General features: G+C 40.3%; 1 protein-coding gene across 1 annotated transcript in view; it reads right to left on the bottom strand.

Annotated features, from left to right (window-relative positions):
• Positions 1-13,948, bottom strand: part of LOC129362348 (vertebrate ancient opsin-like) — a 69,941-nt gene extending 55,993 nt beyond the window's left edge. The window contains exons 1-2 of the mRNA XM_055033843.1: positions 13,576-13,948; positions 2,599-2,927 (exon numbers count right to left, since the gene is read on the bottom strand). Of these exons, the coding sequence (XP_054889818.1) occupies positions 2,599-2,927; positions 13,576-13,948 (702 nt within the window). The remainder of the gene's footprint in view (positions 1-2,598; positions 2,928-13,575) is intronic.
• Between the last annotated feature and the right edge of the window lie 3,187 nt (positions 13,949-17,135).

Below are 17,135 nucleotides of genomic sequence, written 5' to 3'. Positions count from 1 at the left end.
ATCTGATATTACAGAACTTTGTTGTCAGGTTTAATTTTTCAACCAGAAATGCATCAAGAAGTTGGCGACTGAAACTGGATGATCTTTGCTTTTGGCGGGGGGGAACTTTTCTCACACATACAGCAAGACATATATTGCAGTATTGAGATTGCATCTGGTTAATTAGACCAACATTTCTAAAATGTTTCCAGAATTCAAACATTTATGTCAAAATGACATCAGTCACACTTACCTGATGTACCTTTGCGCTTCAGTAACAATTGGTACCAGTGACCTGTACATACATCCCCAAATGATTCAGGCAACAGCAACATGAGGCAAGGCAGAATATAAGCAACGCAATGATTTAATCATGCGAGGGAACAATCATCAGCTGAATCAAACCGACTGCTTGACTTCCAACCATATTAATCTACTTTTTCCTCTATAGGGATTTAATAAATGTGCGAACCAAATGGTGTGAGTGTGACTTTCCATTTAAATCAAAGTTCTATTAAAAATTCCATTACTCTCAGACAAACTTGACTAAATCTGCTGCTCAATCATTGGCAAACTCTGGGGTTTAGGTGATGGGCTGTGGCTTCAAGTGAAACCTAGCAAGGATTTATTTGGTGGAGTACATTTGGGAACAAAAAGACTTTGGAGATTAAGGATAATAACTCGACTGTCGCCTCCATGTGAGAGTTTATGAAATAATGCGCTACCTCACAGTAGAGCTCAAACAGGACAAGGTTATTTCAGCTGTCTTTTTTTTTTCATCCAATGGGATAGCTTCATTGAGTGCATAACAACGGTGGAACAGCTAGTGTGTCTTTAATGTAACAAACGAGTCTAGCGCTAGTGGCTGAAACACTTTGTGGTCTTTTACCAAGAAAAAAAGGGAGAGAAATCCTACACCCACTATATATATATATATATATATATATATATATATATATATTATATATATATATATATTATATATATATATATATATATATATAGTAAAGCTTTCAGTTTGAGTAGTTAACGTAACTGTAGTTATGTTTGCATAGGTTTAGGCTGCGTGAAGACACACTGACTTCTTTACCTCACTCACTCTACTACTTTCTCTTATTCTTCTCCGATTACGCATCATCCGGACTATTACTGCCATTAGAGCTGCATTCTAATTAAAAAAGTTTTCTCATCATAAAAGTTAACATCTGCTCCAGCATTAATGGGTAGCAGTGAAACCGGCATGCAGGTGGCTGTGGGCTGACTTAATAGGAACAAAAACTTAATGATATCATTTGCATTGTCCTTTCACTGTTAACCCAGCACAAATCAAGCATTTACTATTTACCAGGGATGCACTGGTACCGATATCTGAGGTTTAGAAGGAGAAAAAGAGAGCTGAGCTGACCTAATTTTTTTTTGAATAACAGATTCACTTGATGACCCTGCACCAGAAGAGCACGCTCAAAATACACCAACAGCTTCACAAGCTTGGTCAAGCATAAAAATAACTTTCTGCTCTTACTGACTGGCAACAGCGTCACAGACACCCGATCTGGATTTATTTTGCCATATGATAAACTGAACTTAATCACCACATTGTTGTCCCTCAGTCGGGATGCATTTAGTTGAATATAAGTTCATCAATGCGATTCGATTGAGTGGAATGAATATTTCTGCATATCTATGTTGCAAAGTGCCTTGAGATGACCTCTGTTAGGAATCGGTGCTAACTTAAGCTGAATTGAAATTACTATTTTACCTTCATATTAAAGAGAAATATTTTTCTAAAGTTAATGTGCTTATTTAGTACATAAACAAAACTTGAGCAGGACTATTTTCATCTAATGGTTATTATTTCCACAAGCAGACAAAACCACTGTCGACTAACTTTAGCTTTTACTTGTGTAAAAGCTAAAGTGAAATATGATTCAGCCACTGGCTGCGTTTTTATACAAATGTGTGCAAAACTTTAATATTCCTCTAATAAGAAACACAATAAAAATCACTTGTGAATAGGTTTGTTTATCCAATAAGTCATTATCGTGCCGTCATCCTCCAACCACTTCCTGATGTTGTCTTTTTCTTCGTAGTTTGCACCAGTGGCAACATCCGGTTGTTGATCAAATGCCTCGTGTAATGCAAAAAAAAAGTGTTCCTATTACAGTTTTGCACTATAAACCAGTTTTGATACAGCTGGAAACCACTTTGTACTACTGGAAAAATGTTTTATTAAAAAAAACTAGTTTTTTTCCTCCCCCAGAGAACATGCGCTACCAACCCTGATGGTAGAGATTCTAGGGCAGTCCAACAGCGACTCACTGTGTTTTTCAGCTAACAGTGTTAAAAGTTACAAAAATTTGGAAAAGCAAGGCAGGCATTATAATTAATAGTGAGGGCAGTGGGAAGGTGCAGGGATGGCACAATTGGTGCACAACTCCTCCTGCCCAGTTCAATAGTTGATGCATTTAACCGTCGCTGTCTTTACTGTCACTGGTCTATAAAAAACTCTGTTCAAAATAAACAACAGGAAGCCTGGTTGGGTGCCATTATAATGATATGTTCAACTAAAATGACCATATAATTTAAGAAGGTATCCATTTGCTGTCCTGTGTGACTCACCTGTTTGATGGCGTACAACAGTTTCCCGTAGCAGTAGACGATCACCAGGAAAGGTCCGATGAGGCAGAACACAAACAGGCAGATGATGTAAGATATGTTATTCGCCGTCTTCGCTGTCCAGTCGACTGAGCAGGTGGTTCCGGGGCCCTCTGGACCGTAGTGGCTCCAGCCAAAGAGCGGTGGAAGGGTCCATAAGAGAGAGTAGATCCAGGACAAAAGGATGCCCAGGGAGGTCTTGCGGTAGTTAGAGGAGTCGGCCTCGGTCGGGGTTACCATGGTGCTGTAGCGCTCATAGGACAGGACAGCCAAGGAAATCAGGGACACGATGCCTACAGGACACAGAAAGGTTACATACGTTTATTTTAAAATGCACTCTCACCATGGCAAGAAAACAAAAATCTTAAGTATTTTTGTCAAGTTTCTACTCCAAATATCTTAGGGTGTACTCACACTAACCCTATTCAGTCCACTTTAATCGAACTCTACTTCATTTGCCTAGAAAGTTTGGTTTGTTTGGGGAGGTGTCAATGCACAATCGAACTCTGAGAGCAATCCACAAAAAAAAGAAGTGCACTGAAGCAAATTACAACTATTGTTCACTTTCTACGAATCGCCTTACCAACCAATACAAACATTGAATTGGATCATAACTTATAGTGCCTGATACTAGCATGAGAAATACCTTGTTTTTTTGTTGTTTTTTTTACCAAAGACAAAAGAAATCCTCCAAATGCTAAAATCTGACACTACTTCATTTTTGCTTAGAAGTTCCACTCTGTATCTCTTTCTGAGGTTTTAATGTTTACTTCATTAGTTTTTGTTGCAGCGCCACCACAGGATAGGAGGTGAGCAGGTTTTTCGGGTTGTTTGTGTGAAACTTAACCACACCAGCTGAAAATGATGCAATTTGGGTCCCAATTGTAACCCGACAGTACCGAATTATCAGAGGTGAAAACACCCAGAGTTGAAACCAGATGAAACAAATCCACAAGTAACTTTTCAGTAAGATGTAGGAGCTTCTTTAAAGTCAATAATTTCTTAATATTGATGTAAAATTACTAGCTCCACGCAGGGGATATTGATGCCTTGCTATAAGTTAAATAACCTCATGATGGAACTAGCATTTTTATCATCAATATTAAGGACTTGTTGATAAATAATCGCCTATATTGTGAAGAAGTTGTAGGTTCATTTAGTCTTATTTCATGTGTACTAAGATATTTTCTCTAGAAACTAGACTAAAAATTTTTGGTCCGATTTTGTGTTTTAGCATTGAAGACGGACGTAGATAAACTTCAGACAAACGGCGTGCAACGGAAAACAAACGCATTGGACCGGCAGACACGTTTTTGTTCAATTGGATCATAAACTGGAGTCTGAATCGCACTGCATGTTCAAGTGCATATCCTCCCACTGCCTTGAAAAGACTTCACAGCTCTCTCTGAAATAATAATAAAAAAAATAGAAAAAACACGGGATTCATGATGTTTCTTTTAAATTGAGTGTGCGGAACGTTTCTAACAGGCCGGCATTTTTTGTTCATTTTCTGCTGTCTGCACCGGATCCCAGTTGTTGTGAAACGGACAAAAACAACAACCTGAGCTGTCTCTTGTAGGAGCTCGTCAAAAACAACACGTTGTAAAGGCTTTAATGTCTTTTTTTGATCGCTCGGTGAACATCTTCATTGTGCCTTTTCTGGCTTTCTCCACGTCTCTATTGCATTGTGGTTCTGACACTGAAGAGCGAGGGCACCGAGTGTTTGCGCCAGTCCTTTGGCCTTTTCATCCTGCCTGCTATTTGTTTTGAAGCTATAATGACCCACCGGGCTGTCAGGAAAGCCCATTGATTTTCAATGGCAGCGAAGGAGACTTAAAGCGGGAGCACCTCTACGAAGGCCTTCTGCCGGACACTCAGCACAAAAGGGGGCAGAGGAAAATAACAGGGAGCCATTACAATGAGATGGAAACAAATTTCAGTTCACCTGTTAAAGTGGTAACGATCTGCCATCATTCATATTTTGTCACATGACGGCCTCAAGCTTAGGACGTTTTCACACCTGATAGTCCAGTGAGCTCGATTTGACCTGGGACCAAAATCGCAACATTTGCCACATTTCCACCTGGTGTGTTCCCTTTCACACTGCACCGTGTCAAACAATCCTAACTAACTGAAAAGCCTATTCACCTCCTTACCTGTGGTGGCGCTGCACCGAGAATCACCGAGAAAAATTTATGAAAAAACTCGGCATGAGCGTAACTTCAACCAAATTTTAGTGGTTGTAGGATTTTTGTTGTTGTCTTGCATTAGATTCTGCTGTTTGTTTTGGTTGTATTTACCCAGAATGCCCAGCGCTATAGTTCTCTTCCTGTTGTAAGAGTGGTTTCTGGTCAGCTTTTATTCACATGTGCATTCAAACTGTACCGGCGTTAACGTCAACCAAACGGAGCTTATAGGCAGCCCGGTGTTTGCTGTCTTGGTCCGTGTCAGAATTCGACTGCGCGTTCACACCTCCCCAAACGATCTGGACTTTCCGGCAATAGATTTTATTTAGGCATACGACAGTGACGAGGGATTGAAACAAATCTACACCAAACTCTTCAGAGTTTCATCTATGAAAAATCTCACTGCCAAAGTACAAAGTCATTCAGAGTAGGTTTGGTCTACTTTCTAATGCAAATATGTTTGTACACTTGAAATAAGACAAAACTAAAGTACGACTAACTTTTCAGCAAAATGTGAGAGCTTGTTTTGTGTCAGTAATTCCCCAATACTAATGAAAATGGACTAGTTCCTTTATTTAACTTAAATCGATGTATTGTTTTCCTTCCACCAACTACTACAACGCTTTATGTTGGTCAGGCACAGACATTTGTGTTGTAGATGAAACAATTGCGGCACAATAAAGGAAAATTTAATATTTTTATTGCATCGTGGAAAAAAAACGACCAGCATGGCAGCGGCACAGTTGCGCTGGCCTGTTTGCTCTCTTGTATTAAACTCGTGTTGTTTTTTCCTCTATTGCTCGTATTAGTAAAGTTTCCGTGGAAGCAAAGAGTCAACACAGCTTCAGAAACGAGCTTCTGTTTGATCTGCCATGACTCGTTGCAAGCGGCTTGAAATCTGTTTGAGACGTAACATGTTTTTGATGCCCTGCCAGTTTTTTTCCTTTGTTAAAAACGATAATTATTCAAAATGCATACAGTTGGAGAGTCCTCTGCCGTTTCCTCTCCGCACTCAGTCAGGTGTGAAATAAGACAACGGCAGAAGTGTCCGGCTGCAGCGCACGGACAAGCCCGTGTCTTCCCCAAACTGGAGACTTAGCGGGAGTGTCAATAGCTGAGTGTCATCGCTAATTATGAGAGTACCGCCGACACAAAAATCACTTGAGTGTTGGGTTATAAACCATTTCTTTGGAGAATAGTCTGGTGACCCTGTCAGAGAAATCTTCTGTAACTTTTGGGAAAATAGAAAAGTTCTGAAATGTGTTTCCTTTAGTGTGGCTGAAGAATAATGATATCAGATGGGAAGTTTTAGAAAACTTTAAAAACCAGCCCCTCATTCTACGCTTCACTTCATCTGGACTCTCAGATATTGAGAAATAATTGTTTCCTAAAGGCTCTGTTAAAGGTTTAATCAATTGTTGATGATTTTTTTCACTCGCTAACATTTAGCCGTGATGTTTGCAATGCGCCATATCGATGGTAAAAGAAGCTTCGCTAAGGAGCATTCCAGAAATTGCACGTACAGTAAAACGACCATCCGCGTAAGGATCAAAACGTCTTAAACAGACCTGAAACAATTCATCAGATTAATCGTGAAGAATCGATTATTCATATCATTGTGAACTAATTTAGTCATTTCTTAATCGAAAGCCCCAGAACAGCGAAAACTGTAATTAATCCAAAACTATACGAAATAGACGTTTTGCATTTAAGCTTTAGAGCTATTTTGACTGTAAACATGTTCTAACCACAACTCCTCCAGTCGCATAGTTTTTAAGCTTCATCCTGGTTTAAACTCGGTTTCAAAAAATTATTGCATGCCACCTTTTGCTAGTCGATTATTAGTCAGTTAGTACAAAATAAAATAAACACTTTAGCCCCTCGGTGTAGTGATGCTAAGTCAAGCAGAAATGCTGGACCTTCCTTTGCTACAAATGACCAATTTAATAGTTTACTTGTGTCTTTCATTTCAAATATTGTACAAAAGAAAGACTTAAGTTGTTAGATGAAAAGTCTAAAATGTGATAGTCCTTTTTACATGAATAATGGGAACTCTTCAGTTTCTAAAACGTGTTCTCTCAGCTGGCTACGATGAATATTTTCACTCTTTAGGATGTCATCATGTCTCTGGTTACGCAGCAGGCTACGTGGGAGACAAAAGCACTTTTATCCAAGGGAATGTGATGTGGTTGTGAAAGGCAACACTCCCACTAAATGAGATGCAGCAGTGGAATCGTAGGACGTCTTATTGTTTTGCGGCGTGATGTTTAAGTTGTTAAACATCACGGCTGACTCTTTCTAGAACTGCTCCAGTCGCCGTGCCTGTGCGTCTTCATGGCACCGACTTAGAAGAAGTGTTGATCCAGCCGATGGCGGTTCGATGGGAGAACACAAGACCGAGGAAAGACGTGATTGTTCTGGACGTCTCACGCCGGCCTCTTTTCCTGAGCCATCACAGGTGCATTCATCAATATGAACGCGTTTGAACGTTTGCGATTGTTTGGCACACAAATCCAGCATTATTCTCACTCAAACACTTTTCGTTACAGGTGCAGAAAAAAAAACGGTTCCGTAGAAAAGTGCAAATTCCTGGTCCTGGGAATTCTGAATCAATTCAAAACATCCTACGTCACTGCCGCTCCGATTTGAGAGTGTGCTGCATTACGCATCCACTCACAGCGTAGAAGGCCGTCTCTCCAACTGTATGCATTTTGAATAATTATCGTTTTTAACAAAGGAAAAAAACAGGCAGCTAACCTAACACTGGGGATCTAAGACGCATCATTTGACGCCCAAACCTATTTTGTTTCAGTATGGAAATTGATGCATCATGGAACCTTAAGGAAGAGTTTTAAACAAATGTACTTGTTTGCACTGTATTCCTCTTGTTGGTCAGATCATTTAACCAGGATCTCAAGAATGTCAAAATAGAAAAACTAGTTCCTGTATGAGAGATCATTTCTGAATCAAATAGTGACACTAACAGTCAGACTCAAATCCGACTCTGAAAGATTTGCATCTCTACGCTCCACTCCATTTTCTTTTTCTAAAACACATTTCATTTCTTCCTGCCCAGCTTGTCATTCTGGCTGCTCTGCCAGCGCGCTGCTGTTCTGCTTTTGCTTCTTTGTGCTCCGCGCCGCCACAACAAATTAACTTCACTTAGGTCAGGTGCTGCTTCTGCCAACATCGTGTACATTTATAATCACTTCCTCTCTTGTTTCGAGCCATTTCTCTTGTCACCTGTGTGTGCGTGTGTGTGTGTGCGTGTGTGTGTGTGTGTGTGTGTGTGTGTGTGCGTGTGTGTGTGTGTGCATTGATTCAGTATGCTGCACATTGGCTCGACGGTGCAAGGTTAATTCACTGGCGCCTTGCAGAGTCCACTTGTGGCAGAAGGCGGCCGGCTGCATGCAGGAACACGCTCGCAGAGACAGAAATGGGAATTCGGAGCCGTTCCTCCTCAGAACTGAGGGAGAAAATATTAGCTCAGCCCAGACAGGCAGGAGGAGAATACCAAAAAGGATCTGAGGAGAGGTGAAGGGGTCGAAAAAGAAAAGAAAAAGTTGCAAAGCGGGGATTGTATGCAAAAGAGAAAAAGGTGAATTTCGTTGCGAAATGCCAGTTGTCAGAGTGGAGGATCTCACAAGCAGGAGGACGAGCAGAAATCGATTTGAACGAGGGCGCACGAACGCACCGTCCTGGCACCTCGCGACGGAGGAGCATTGATCACTGGGGGAAGCGTCGTAGATTTTCAGTGAATTCAGACACAGTCGCTTTGTTACAGCTCGCTGCCAAGCATCATTCATCCAAACAATCAATTTAGCTTCTTCTTTCCTTTCTCAGATCCTCCCTCATTTTCCCCCTTTGTCCCTGTTTTATGAGCCCATTGAGGAATTACTCACTCCTAACCAATGTCGGCTCTAACCATGTCTGGCAGCTCCCGCCGTCTTTCACATGCTCGGCGTTCCGTCTGTGTTTCGGAAAGGTTTCAGTTCGTTAAAAATGTAAAAGGTTCCGGTGAACAGATTTCAAGAAATTGGCTCCTTGTGGATGTTGGTCCTCCTTAAGTTACAGACAGTGGATGCAGTCAGAGATCGCGTTTTAACTGACCCGCCGGGTTTCCTTAGATGGAAACTTTTTGAACTACTTTGAATATTTAATTGAGGTTAATGTACCGTTTGATAACCAGGATCGACTGGAATTGAGGTGCAATTGAGTCGAAACGATTATTCCGTAAAGTGTCCTGAGACGACGTTTCATTAACAAACGAGTAATCGAACAACTGAGTTTTCTGTCAATGTGAAATAAGTTCAAATTCTCAACTTGTTGTTGGGAAAGTGAAAGTGGCAGAAATTAATTCCATGAAATAAAAAAAAAATCAAATCTGAATATTTGAGTATTTTCATGTCCTCTATGAAATGCACGCTCAAGTTAAAATTTGTTACAAAACTGAAAATGTCTACATTTTGACAAATCAAAACTTTTATTGCAATTCTATGCAAGACAAATACATGTTGGTACAGAATAATGAAGCGAAAGAAAAAACCAAATCTAGCGTTGAAGGTCGACCATCATAAGAAAAGGTCGTCGCTGAACAAACGTCCAGATGCTGCGCTCCATCAGAGTTCATGTCGGGGAAAAGTTCACCTTCAACATTCGACTGCAGCTGTCACGACTACTTTTGCTCGTCCATAAATCGTCCCAGAAGTTATCGCGATAAATAGTATTGTCATTCTAAGCTTATTTTCAAGTAATATCAAAGGTAACGGCATAATAGTACAAGTAGGTCAAGAAACTTTTGTTTCTAACATTTAACACATTTTGAACGGGAGACTTCAGGATTCCTCAAACATACCTTCAAGAATCGAAACACACTCGCTTAGACAGCTGTTTTCAAATTGACTGACCAAAATTGACCCATGAAATTAGGGATGTACGACATATCGGCCCAAGCATCGGTCTAATAAATACAACTGGGCTGATAGGAACAACCAACGTTCATTTTTATATTGTTGCCGTCTGTCTTTCTCCAAAGGTGTCAAAATGGTAGTGCAATATACGTAATGTCGGCAAATATCAGTTATCGACCATAACTGCAATATTAATTTGAGATATCAATATCAGAACGGATTGGTACATCGCTACATAGAATGTATGTTCTAGGCCTTTCTTCACAAATATGTGCAAGATCCTTTTAATGTTTTAAATCTATGATTTACAGGTGAAAAACTATTGTGCGCTTAAGCTAATGTTGAGCAGGCCAAGACAAATTAACTTTGTGTTCATCACTAGTTTGTGATATAAGATGCTTGCAAAAATGATCAAGTTTGTGGCTGCAACGTTACAACGTGAAATATTTCAAACAGTTTCAACACTCTTGCAGGATGAATCTCTTTCCCACTAGCTAAATAAACATCTGAAATAAGAAAAGATTTAGAAGTTCTGGTGTTTAGTTAGTTTGAGTGTTTGACTTTTGGGAGAATAAGACGCTTTGAAAAGCACCGACCTTCAGCCGATCTCACTTTACCAACAGAGGCTGAGGTTTCAAGAACTCAAGAATATTTGACCAAAAACTGTTTCTCAAAACTTGTAAAGAAGGAAAAAAAAAAAAGAAAAGAGACTGACATGTTTTTATTTTTGGTCAATGAACGTCAGGATTTCAGAAGACAGTGAGCACAGCTGCTGAAAACAAGACCAGAGAAAAATTGAATATTGAAACTTACCTCAGATTCTCCAAAGAAAAACAGTAAAAAAAAAAACTATTACATTTAAGATTTTTTTTAATTTTTTTCTCCCACCAATCTAAACTGTAATTTATCATCAAATTAGAGAGGCACCAATCCGATACGATCTGTATCGGTCCCGATATTGAAAAGAAATTCTAGATTGGATTTTGGCGTCAGTGATGACGGCAGATCTATTTTGTCTAATTCTATGCTTTGTGCTCTGAGTGACATCATGATTTATTATTTATTATTAAATGTGGAACTCCTTATATCATTTCTGAAACATTTTAAAGAAATTTTATTGCAGTTTACTTTTTACACGTTTGACCTTTAGTCTGTCAGTCTCAGTTTATTCAATTACTTGACATTGTCTATTTTTACTCCTGATTGTGCTGACTGAACAAATTAAAGTTGTGTTGTTTTTACATGTTTGCTTGTGAAGCTGTTGGTGTATGTAAGTGGGCTGCACTAGTTCAGAGGTGTGAGATATGTTCATAATTCAGTAAGTTTTCGACTGCGTTTCAAAGAAATGAACGTTTGTCAATTCGGATCAGCCGATTCTAAACCTCGAATCGGCGGATATCGATATCGGTATCAGAAGTGGAAATAAAGCAAATTGGTGTGTTCCTTTCTGAAAACGCTGTCCGATCAAACCTAGACTGATTCATTCAGACTGCAGATTCCTTTGAACAACTTTGAGACTAACTAAATCTTTATTCCTTTTGTCAATCATTTTTAGATTGGTTTTTAGAGAACAAAAAGAAGGAGCACACGCAGGGCGTCGCTCGGCTTCGAACTCCTGGTGATCAAATTATCTCAGCTGCTCTCAAAATCCAACTTTTTCCTCATAAAAGTTGCTTTAGGGCTTATTAGCGATTCCTGCGCAGCTGTCTTTCCACCTGATCTGCCTCACAACTGGACAACTGTTGAGCAGGCAGAACCGAACGCAGAGGGGAATCAAGTTAATGCAAAATTAATCTTCTCCTTCTTGCCCTGCTTTATCCTGAAGCCTTCCAGACTTGTGTACAACCTGTCAAACATCCACTGAGAAGCAGTCTGACAGAGCAGCAAGAGAGGGGAAAAAAGAGTTTGAGAATCGTATAATGTACTAATGTCAGAGAGAGAGAGGCTAAAACAGAGCTTAAAAATCAATATCGCAGACTGCCTGCTCTTCGAAGATTGTCTCAGTGGAAATCTTTTAAAGAAATCATAAGAAAGAAAAAAAGACAAGAAAGGTGAAGAGCTTAAAACCTTAACAGCAGCAAGTAAAGAAGAATAGCAAGTTATGTTTTTTTAAAAATTAGCAGCAGCACATATATAATTAACTCAAACAAAAGAAGAGAAAAGGTAAAACTCGGACAGTGGGAGAAACTGTAGGAGTGACCTTTGAACCCCAACTTCTGACAGGGTGGTCATAACTTTTTTTGGGGCTGTGTTTTAGCATCCATCTGTTTCACTATGATGCAGCTTAGCATCTCGCACACAGACCTGGTGTTTGACCCCCTTTCACCTGAAGTGGACCGGATCACCGAGTCCTCTGAGCTCCGACAGCATCTCTGATCTACGACGCAACCCAGTGCCATTTTTTGACCTTTCTGTTTTCCATCTTGGCATAGTTTTCGTGCGCATAAACAGCCCACAGTCCGAGTTTCATCATCATCCTAAGCGGCCAAACAATCTTTTTTCCCGGCGTTCCTGAATGAACAGGTGGCTGGAAACGAGCGACAGCCTGGACATCATGTGGTGACAGATTTCTACAATCTCAGTGGCTGCAGCCACACATTTCACAAACAACGGACCAATCAAAAATGCTGGATTAGATTGGGATCAAGTCTGTCACTGAATCGAAATGTGAAAATATGAGTCGTTTTTATTAGAGGAACCTAAATATTTATTCATTGATTTCACTTTGGGTTCCGAACCGGAACCGTTTCACACTTTGACATAAACTCAGCGTTTCACTGCAGCGCCATAATCCTAAAGTTCATCATGGAAACGTTGGAGATTCTTGCCAAAGAGTTCAAGTTCTAGGAGGCTGACAAAAAGAGGCTAAAATGATGTATGAATAAATAAACGGCAGGATTTTCTAAGTTGCAAAATAATGAAGTTGCCCAACAAATAGTTCAAGATGCAAGTCTGACACCCTGATCCCCGAGTCATCACAAACCGAATCACTGAGCAGAACGGTGAGGATTCAGAGAGCGTCCCGTAAATTGTAAAGTTATTTCTTTTGCAGATTGAATCCTCTTGGACAACTTCTGGTTTTGTTTAGTGGCATTAGTCAGCAGGGGCGGAGCCAGACCTGGCAACAATTCACACACCGGCGAGACGTCCTAATAGTTCATGATTCATAATAATAATAATAGCAATCATGAAGTTTCTCTTTAACTGCACCGAACCAGTTTGACCTTTTGTGCAGGATTCCCTGCTGCAGATGATCTAATGATCTGTGAAGACTCTAACTGCAGACCGCTTATGCGGTATGATTGTTATTAAGAGAAGATAATCAGATGATTGTTATGAAGAGAAGATAATCAGCGCTGACCATGAATGAATACAATGTATACATTCATGCATCTTTTCAGATTTGCATGCGAGCAAATCGCCGACTGCACGTACGAGCTGAACTCGGTAATAAACCCTGAAATCATCCAATTTGGTCTCTTCTCCCCTCCGGAAGTTTCTCGAGCTGAAAGTGTTTCTTCTGATCGTTTTGACAGTTAAAGTCTTTGCCAAGACGTTTTGGCCAAAACACACTAAAAAAATAAAAAATCCCATCTAGAACGGAAACAACGCGACACGAGAGGCTGATTTACAAAAAAACACACAAACACAACGAAACAAACACGATCTGGTTTTGGTATGTGTGTTTCTGTCATTTGTAGGTAAATTGTCCTCCCGGACAAAATGAGAATTTCAATCCAAGTGACATAAACCCGGTTAAAAATGAAGCCTGCAAACAAACAAACCCGTACATTACGATTTGTTTTGGGTGGTGTTTTTCCTCCAATATTGCGCATTTCACTCACCGCAGAGGGAGTTGGCGAAACCGTACCACACGCACCCCTCGGCGCCGATGAGCCAGCGTCCCTGCGTGCTGGCCGCGAAGCTGAACGGCGTCCCGAGCACGCACACCAGCAGGTCGCTGACGGAGATGTTGACCAGCAGCAGGTTGATGGGGGAGCGCAGCATCTTGTAGCGGCAGAACAGGACCAGCACCAGCAGGTTGTTGAGGAGTCCGAGCGCTCCGATGAAGCCGAGGCACACGGCCACGACCAGGTGCCCCGTCGGGCTGAGGGTGGTCCGGAGCGAGCCGCCCCCCGGGCGCCCTTCGCCGGCTCCGGCGCACAGGGCGCCGCCGAACTCCGCGCAGCCGCCCAGGCTCGCGTTGGACGCGAGCATGGCGAGCCCGTGTCACTGCGGCGGAAACACGCCGGGCGGCCGCGGCGACTAATGAGGCGACGGCATTTCTAGTTTATTTTTTATATTATTATTATTATTGTCCCCTCTCAATGTGGAAAAAGGAAATGAACTCAAAAGAATAATAATAAAAAAGAAGAAAAAAGTAAAAACCAAGTTGGAAAAACCTGCAGATTTTTAGATCATAAGCTGTTCAGATGGAAAATTTAAAAACTTTTTTTTTTTCTGTTTTTTGGTCGGTTCGTGGGGACGGGAGGGGAAACCTTAGGGGAGGGGGGGTTTGGAGAGGTGTTGTAAAATGTTGCAGGAGAAAAGTTTAGTAAAGCTCTGCTCCACCGTGTGGCAGCCTCTGACTCTCAACCTTCTCAGAGACGCTGCCGCGTCTCATCCAGTCACCTTCTCTTCTCGGACCGTATTTAAATCACCGCCGCCCCGGCGGCTGACGTTCCCGGAGCGGAGGGGTGGAGAGGGTGGGCGGGAAACAGAAGTACAAAAAAAAATAAAATCAAAACAAAAAACAAAACAAATGAACCGAAGAGCCGCTTGGAAATCCATCTGCGGGACCGTGCAGCTCTTCAGAGAGGATTCTGTGCTCGATTAACCGAGTCCGAGTTTCAGGAGCCGCTTCTCTTTCTCCTGGCTCTGTCCAGGGTGCTGAAACCAGTCCCAGCCTCGTCGGTGCTACAGATGACTTTGCATTCTAGAGTCGACCTGTCGCAACAAGCAACAAATCGATGAATCGCGTGCTAAATGAAAAACGATCTTAATAATATCCGTTTGCGTAATTCATCGGTTTACTTGTCTCTCTACACCGAATGATAAAAGTCTCCAGTCTGGTGCGCTGGTCTCAACTAGCCCCTTTTGTTGAAGGACAATTTTGTCCACAGACATATATATATATATATATATATATATATATATATATATATATATATATATATATATATATATATATATATATATATATATATATATATATGTCTGTGGACAAAATTGTATATATATATATATATATATATATATAGATATATATATATACATATATATATATATATGTCTGTGGACAAAATTGTATATATATATATATATATATATATATATTATATATATATATATATATATATATATATATATATATATATATATATATATATATATATATATATATAAACATCAGAGGAAAGCCGTTGTGGTAGATGTAGCAATACCAAGTGATTGCAACATCAGGAAAAAGGAGCACGAGAAACTGGAGAAATACCAGGACCTCAGGGAAGAACTGGAGAGGGCCTGGAAGGTGAAGACCACAGTGGTGCCTGAGGTCATCGGGGCCCTCGGGGCAGTAACCCCCAAACTGGAGCAGTGGCTACAACAGATCCCAGGAACAACATCAGACATCTCAGTCCAGAAATGTGCAGTCCTTGGCACAGCCAAGATACTGCGCAGAACCCTCAAGCTCAGAGGATAAGAACCACCCGCGGTGGGTGAGAAGGGAATTTTATATATATATATATATATATTATATATATATATATATATATATATATATATATATATATATAATATATATATATATATAATATATATATATATATATATATATATATATATATATATATATATATATATATATATATATATATTAATTAATTTTATATGTTGCTTCTGTTTTCTTTAAATATTTAAAATGTCTTCTGGCTTCGATGTTAAATGTTTGTTAGAAATGAAAGCTTATTGATCTGTGAGACAATGTATCGTTCAGAAAAACTTGTAATCGCAGCAGGCCATTATTGACTTAGATATCTTTCAAACACACACCGATTCCAGCATTCTTACCCCTTAACCTTGTAAACACGTTGGCATATTACACTCAGAAACCTCAGTGTTTTGCTTATTTTGTGTTAAATCAACACAACCTGTAGCAAAAAGTAACTTAAAACGCGTCTGCTGCCAGTATATTTACTTTCGTCTAGAAACGAGGCAGCGTACACAAAGTTTATATTTGGTGTACTTTAAAATGGCAATGTGAAAAGTATGAAGAGAAGTCCAGAAGACAAAGACTTGAACTGGGACCATGGTGAAAGAAAAACATTTTTTTTTTTAAAATTACGTTTTCTATGAATAAGTTTAAAAATTCAAAATGGCTGCCATGCAGTTGTTGGCATTGCTCTGTTATGAACTGGAAACCTGTGCAATGACCTGCTCCACTTCTGACCCAGTGACTACTGGAGATAGACACTGAGCTGCATGTCTGTAGTTTAAACAGATGCCTGTCGTCAGAAGTGATCATTATTATTAGCCTATACCTGTAAATGCCGTGGCTTTACATAAACCACTGCAATGCTAGACATGAAACGATCTGACTTTCTGAGTCAAAGTTCCCATTTCTCATTGGATTTCCAACAGCGAACTCTGAATACTGTCTGACGTCTTACTGCAAACACACCTGAGCAGGATCAGACCCACATTCAATACCAAATGGGGCTGCCACACAAAAAAAGTGTCTCCCTGTGGCACACAGAGCTGTGTAACCTGTGAGCTGCAAAATGCTCATTTAGTCTCCGACGTTCGCCAGCAACTAACATTGCTAGCTATCATTTACAACGATGCCAGCTTTGATTCGTTTTGGATCTGGGAATGACGTCACGCCTTCCAGGCACTTAGTGGAATTTGCAAGTAAACATTAAAAACAGAGTGGAGGATTTTTCCCCACTCTGTAACTTTGAACATTAGAATAACATGTTTCCATTTCGAGTCTGTACAGCATTGTGTGTGTGTGCGTGTCAATTGCTTAATGAAACACGAGCTGCCAGAAATACTACTGCATATTGTTTACCTCCGACTCTCACTACACGTTTTATATGTATGGCAGCGATGTCAGGTATGGACCTCAGCAGAAATCTGACTCTCTGGATCAAAATTCAAACTTGGGGGCTGTTCTGGTTGCATCTTTTGGCTGGAAACCTCGAAAACTCAAATCAGCAGGTGCAATTTCTACACACCGCCAGAACATGTTCAACTGTGTCCCCATTTCTGAGATCTCACTGCTGACAAGTTGTATGGAACACAAAAGCTGGAATACGCAGCTTTTCAAAAATATATATATACATGCGTATATTTTACGTATTGGTTAGAACTGTCACTGTGATGAATGAGTTGGATAATCTGTGAA

The sequence above is a fragment of the Poeciliopsis prolifica genome, unplaced genomic scaffold, assembly GCF_027474105.1.
Source record: "Poeciliopsis prolifica strain line A6 unplaced genomic scaffold, Auburn_PproV2 SCAFFOLD008, whole genome shotgun sequence".
NCBI classification, from domain to species: Eukaryota; Metazoa; Chordata; class Actinopteri; order Cyprinodontiformes; family Poeciliidae; genus Poeciliopsis; species Poeciliopsis prolifica.
This window is presented reverse-complemented; position numbering and strand designations above follow the sequence as displayed.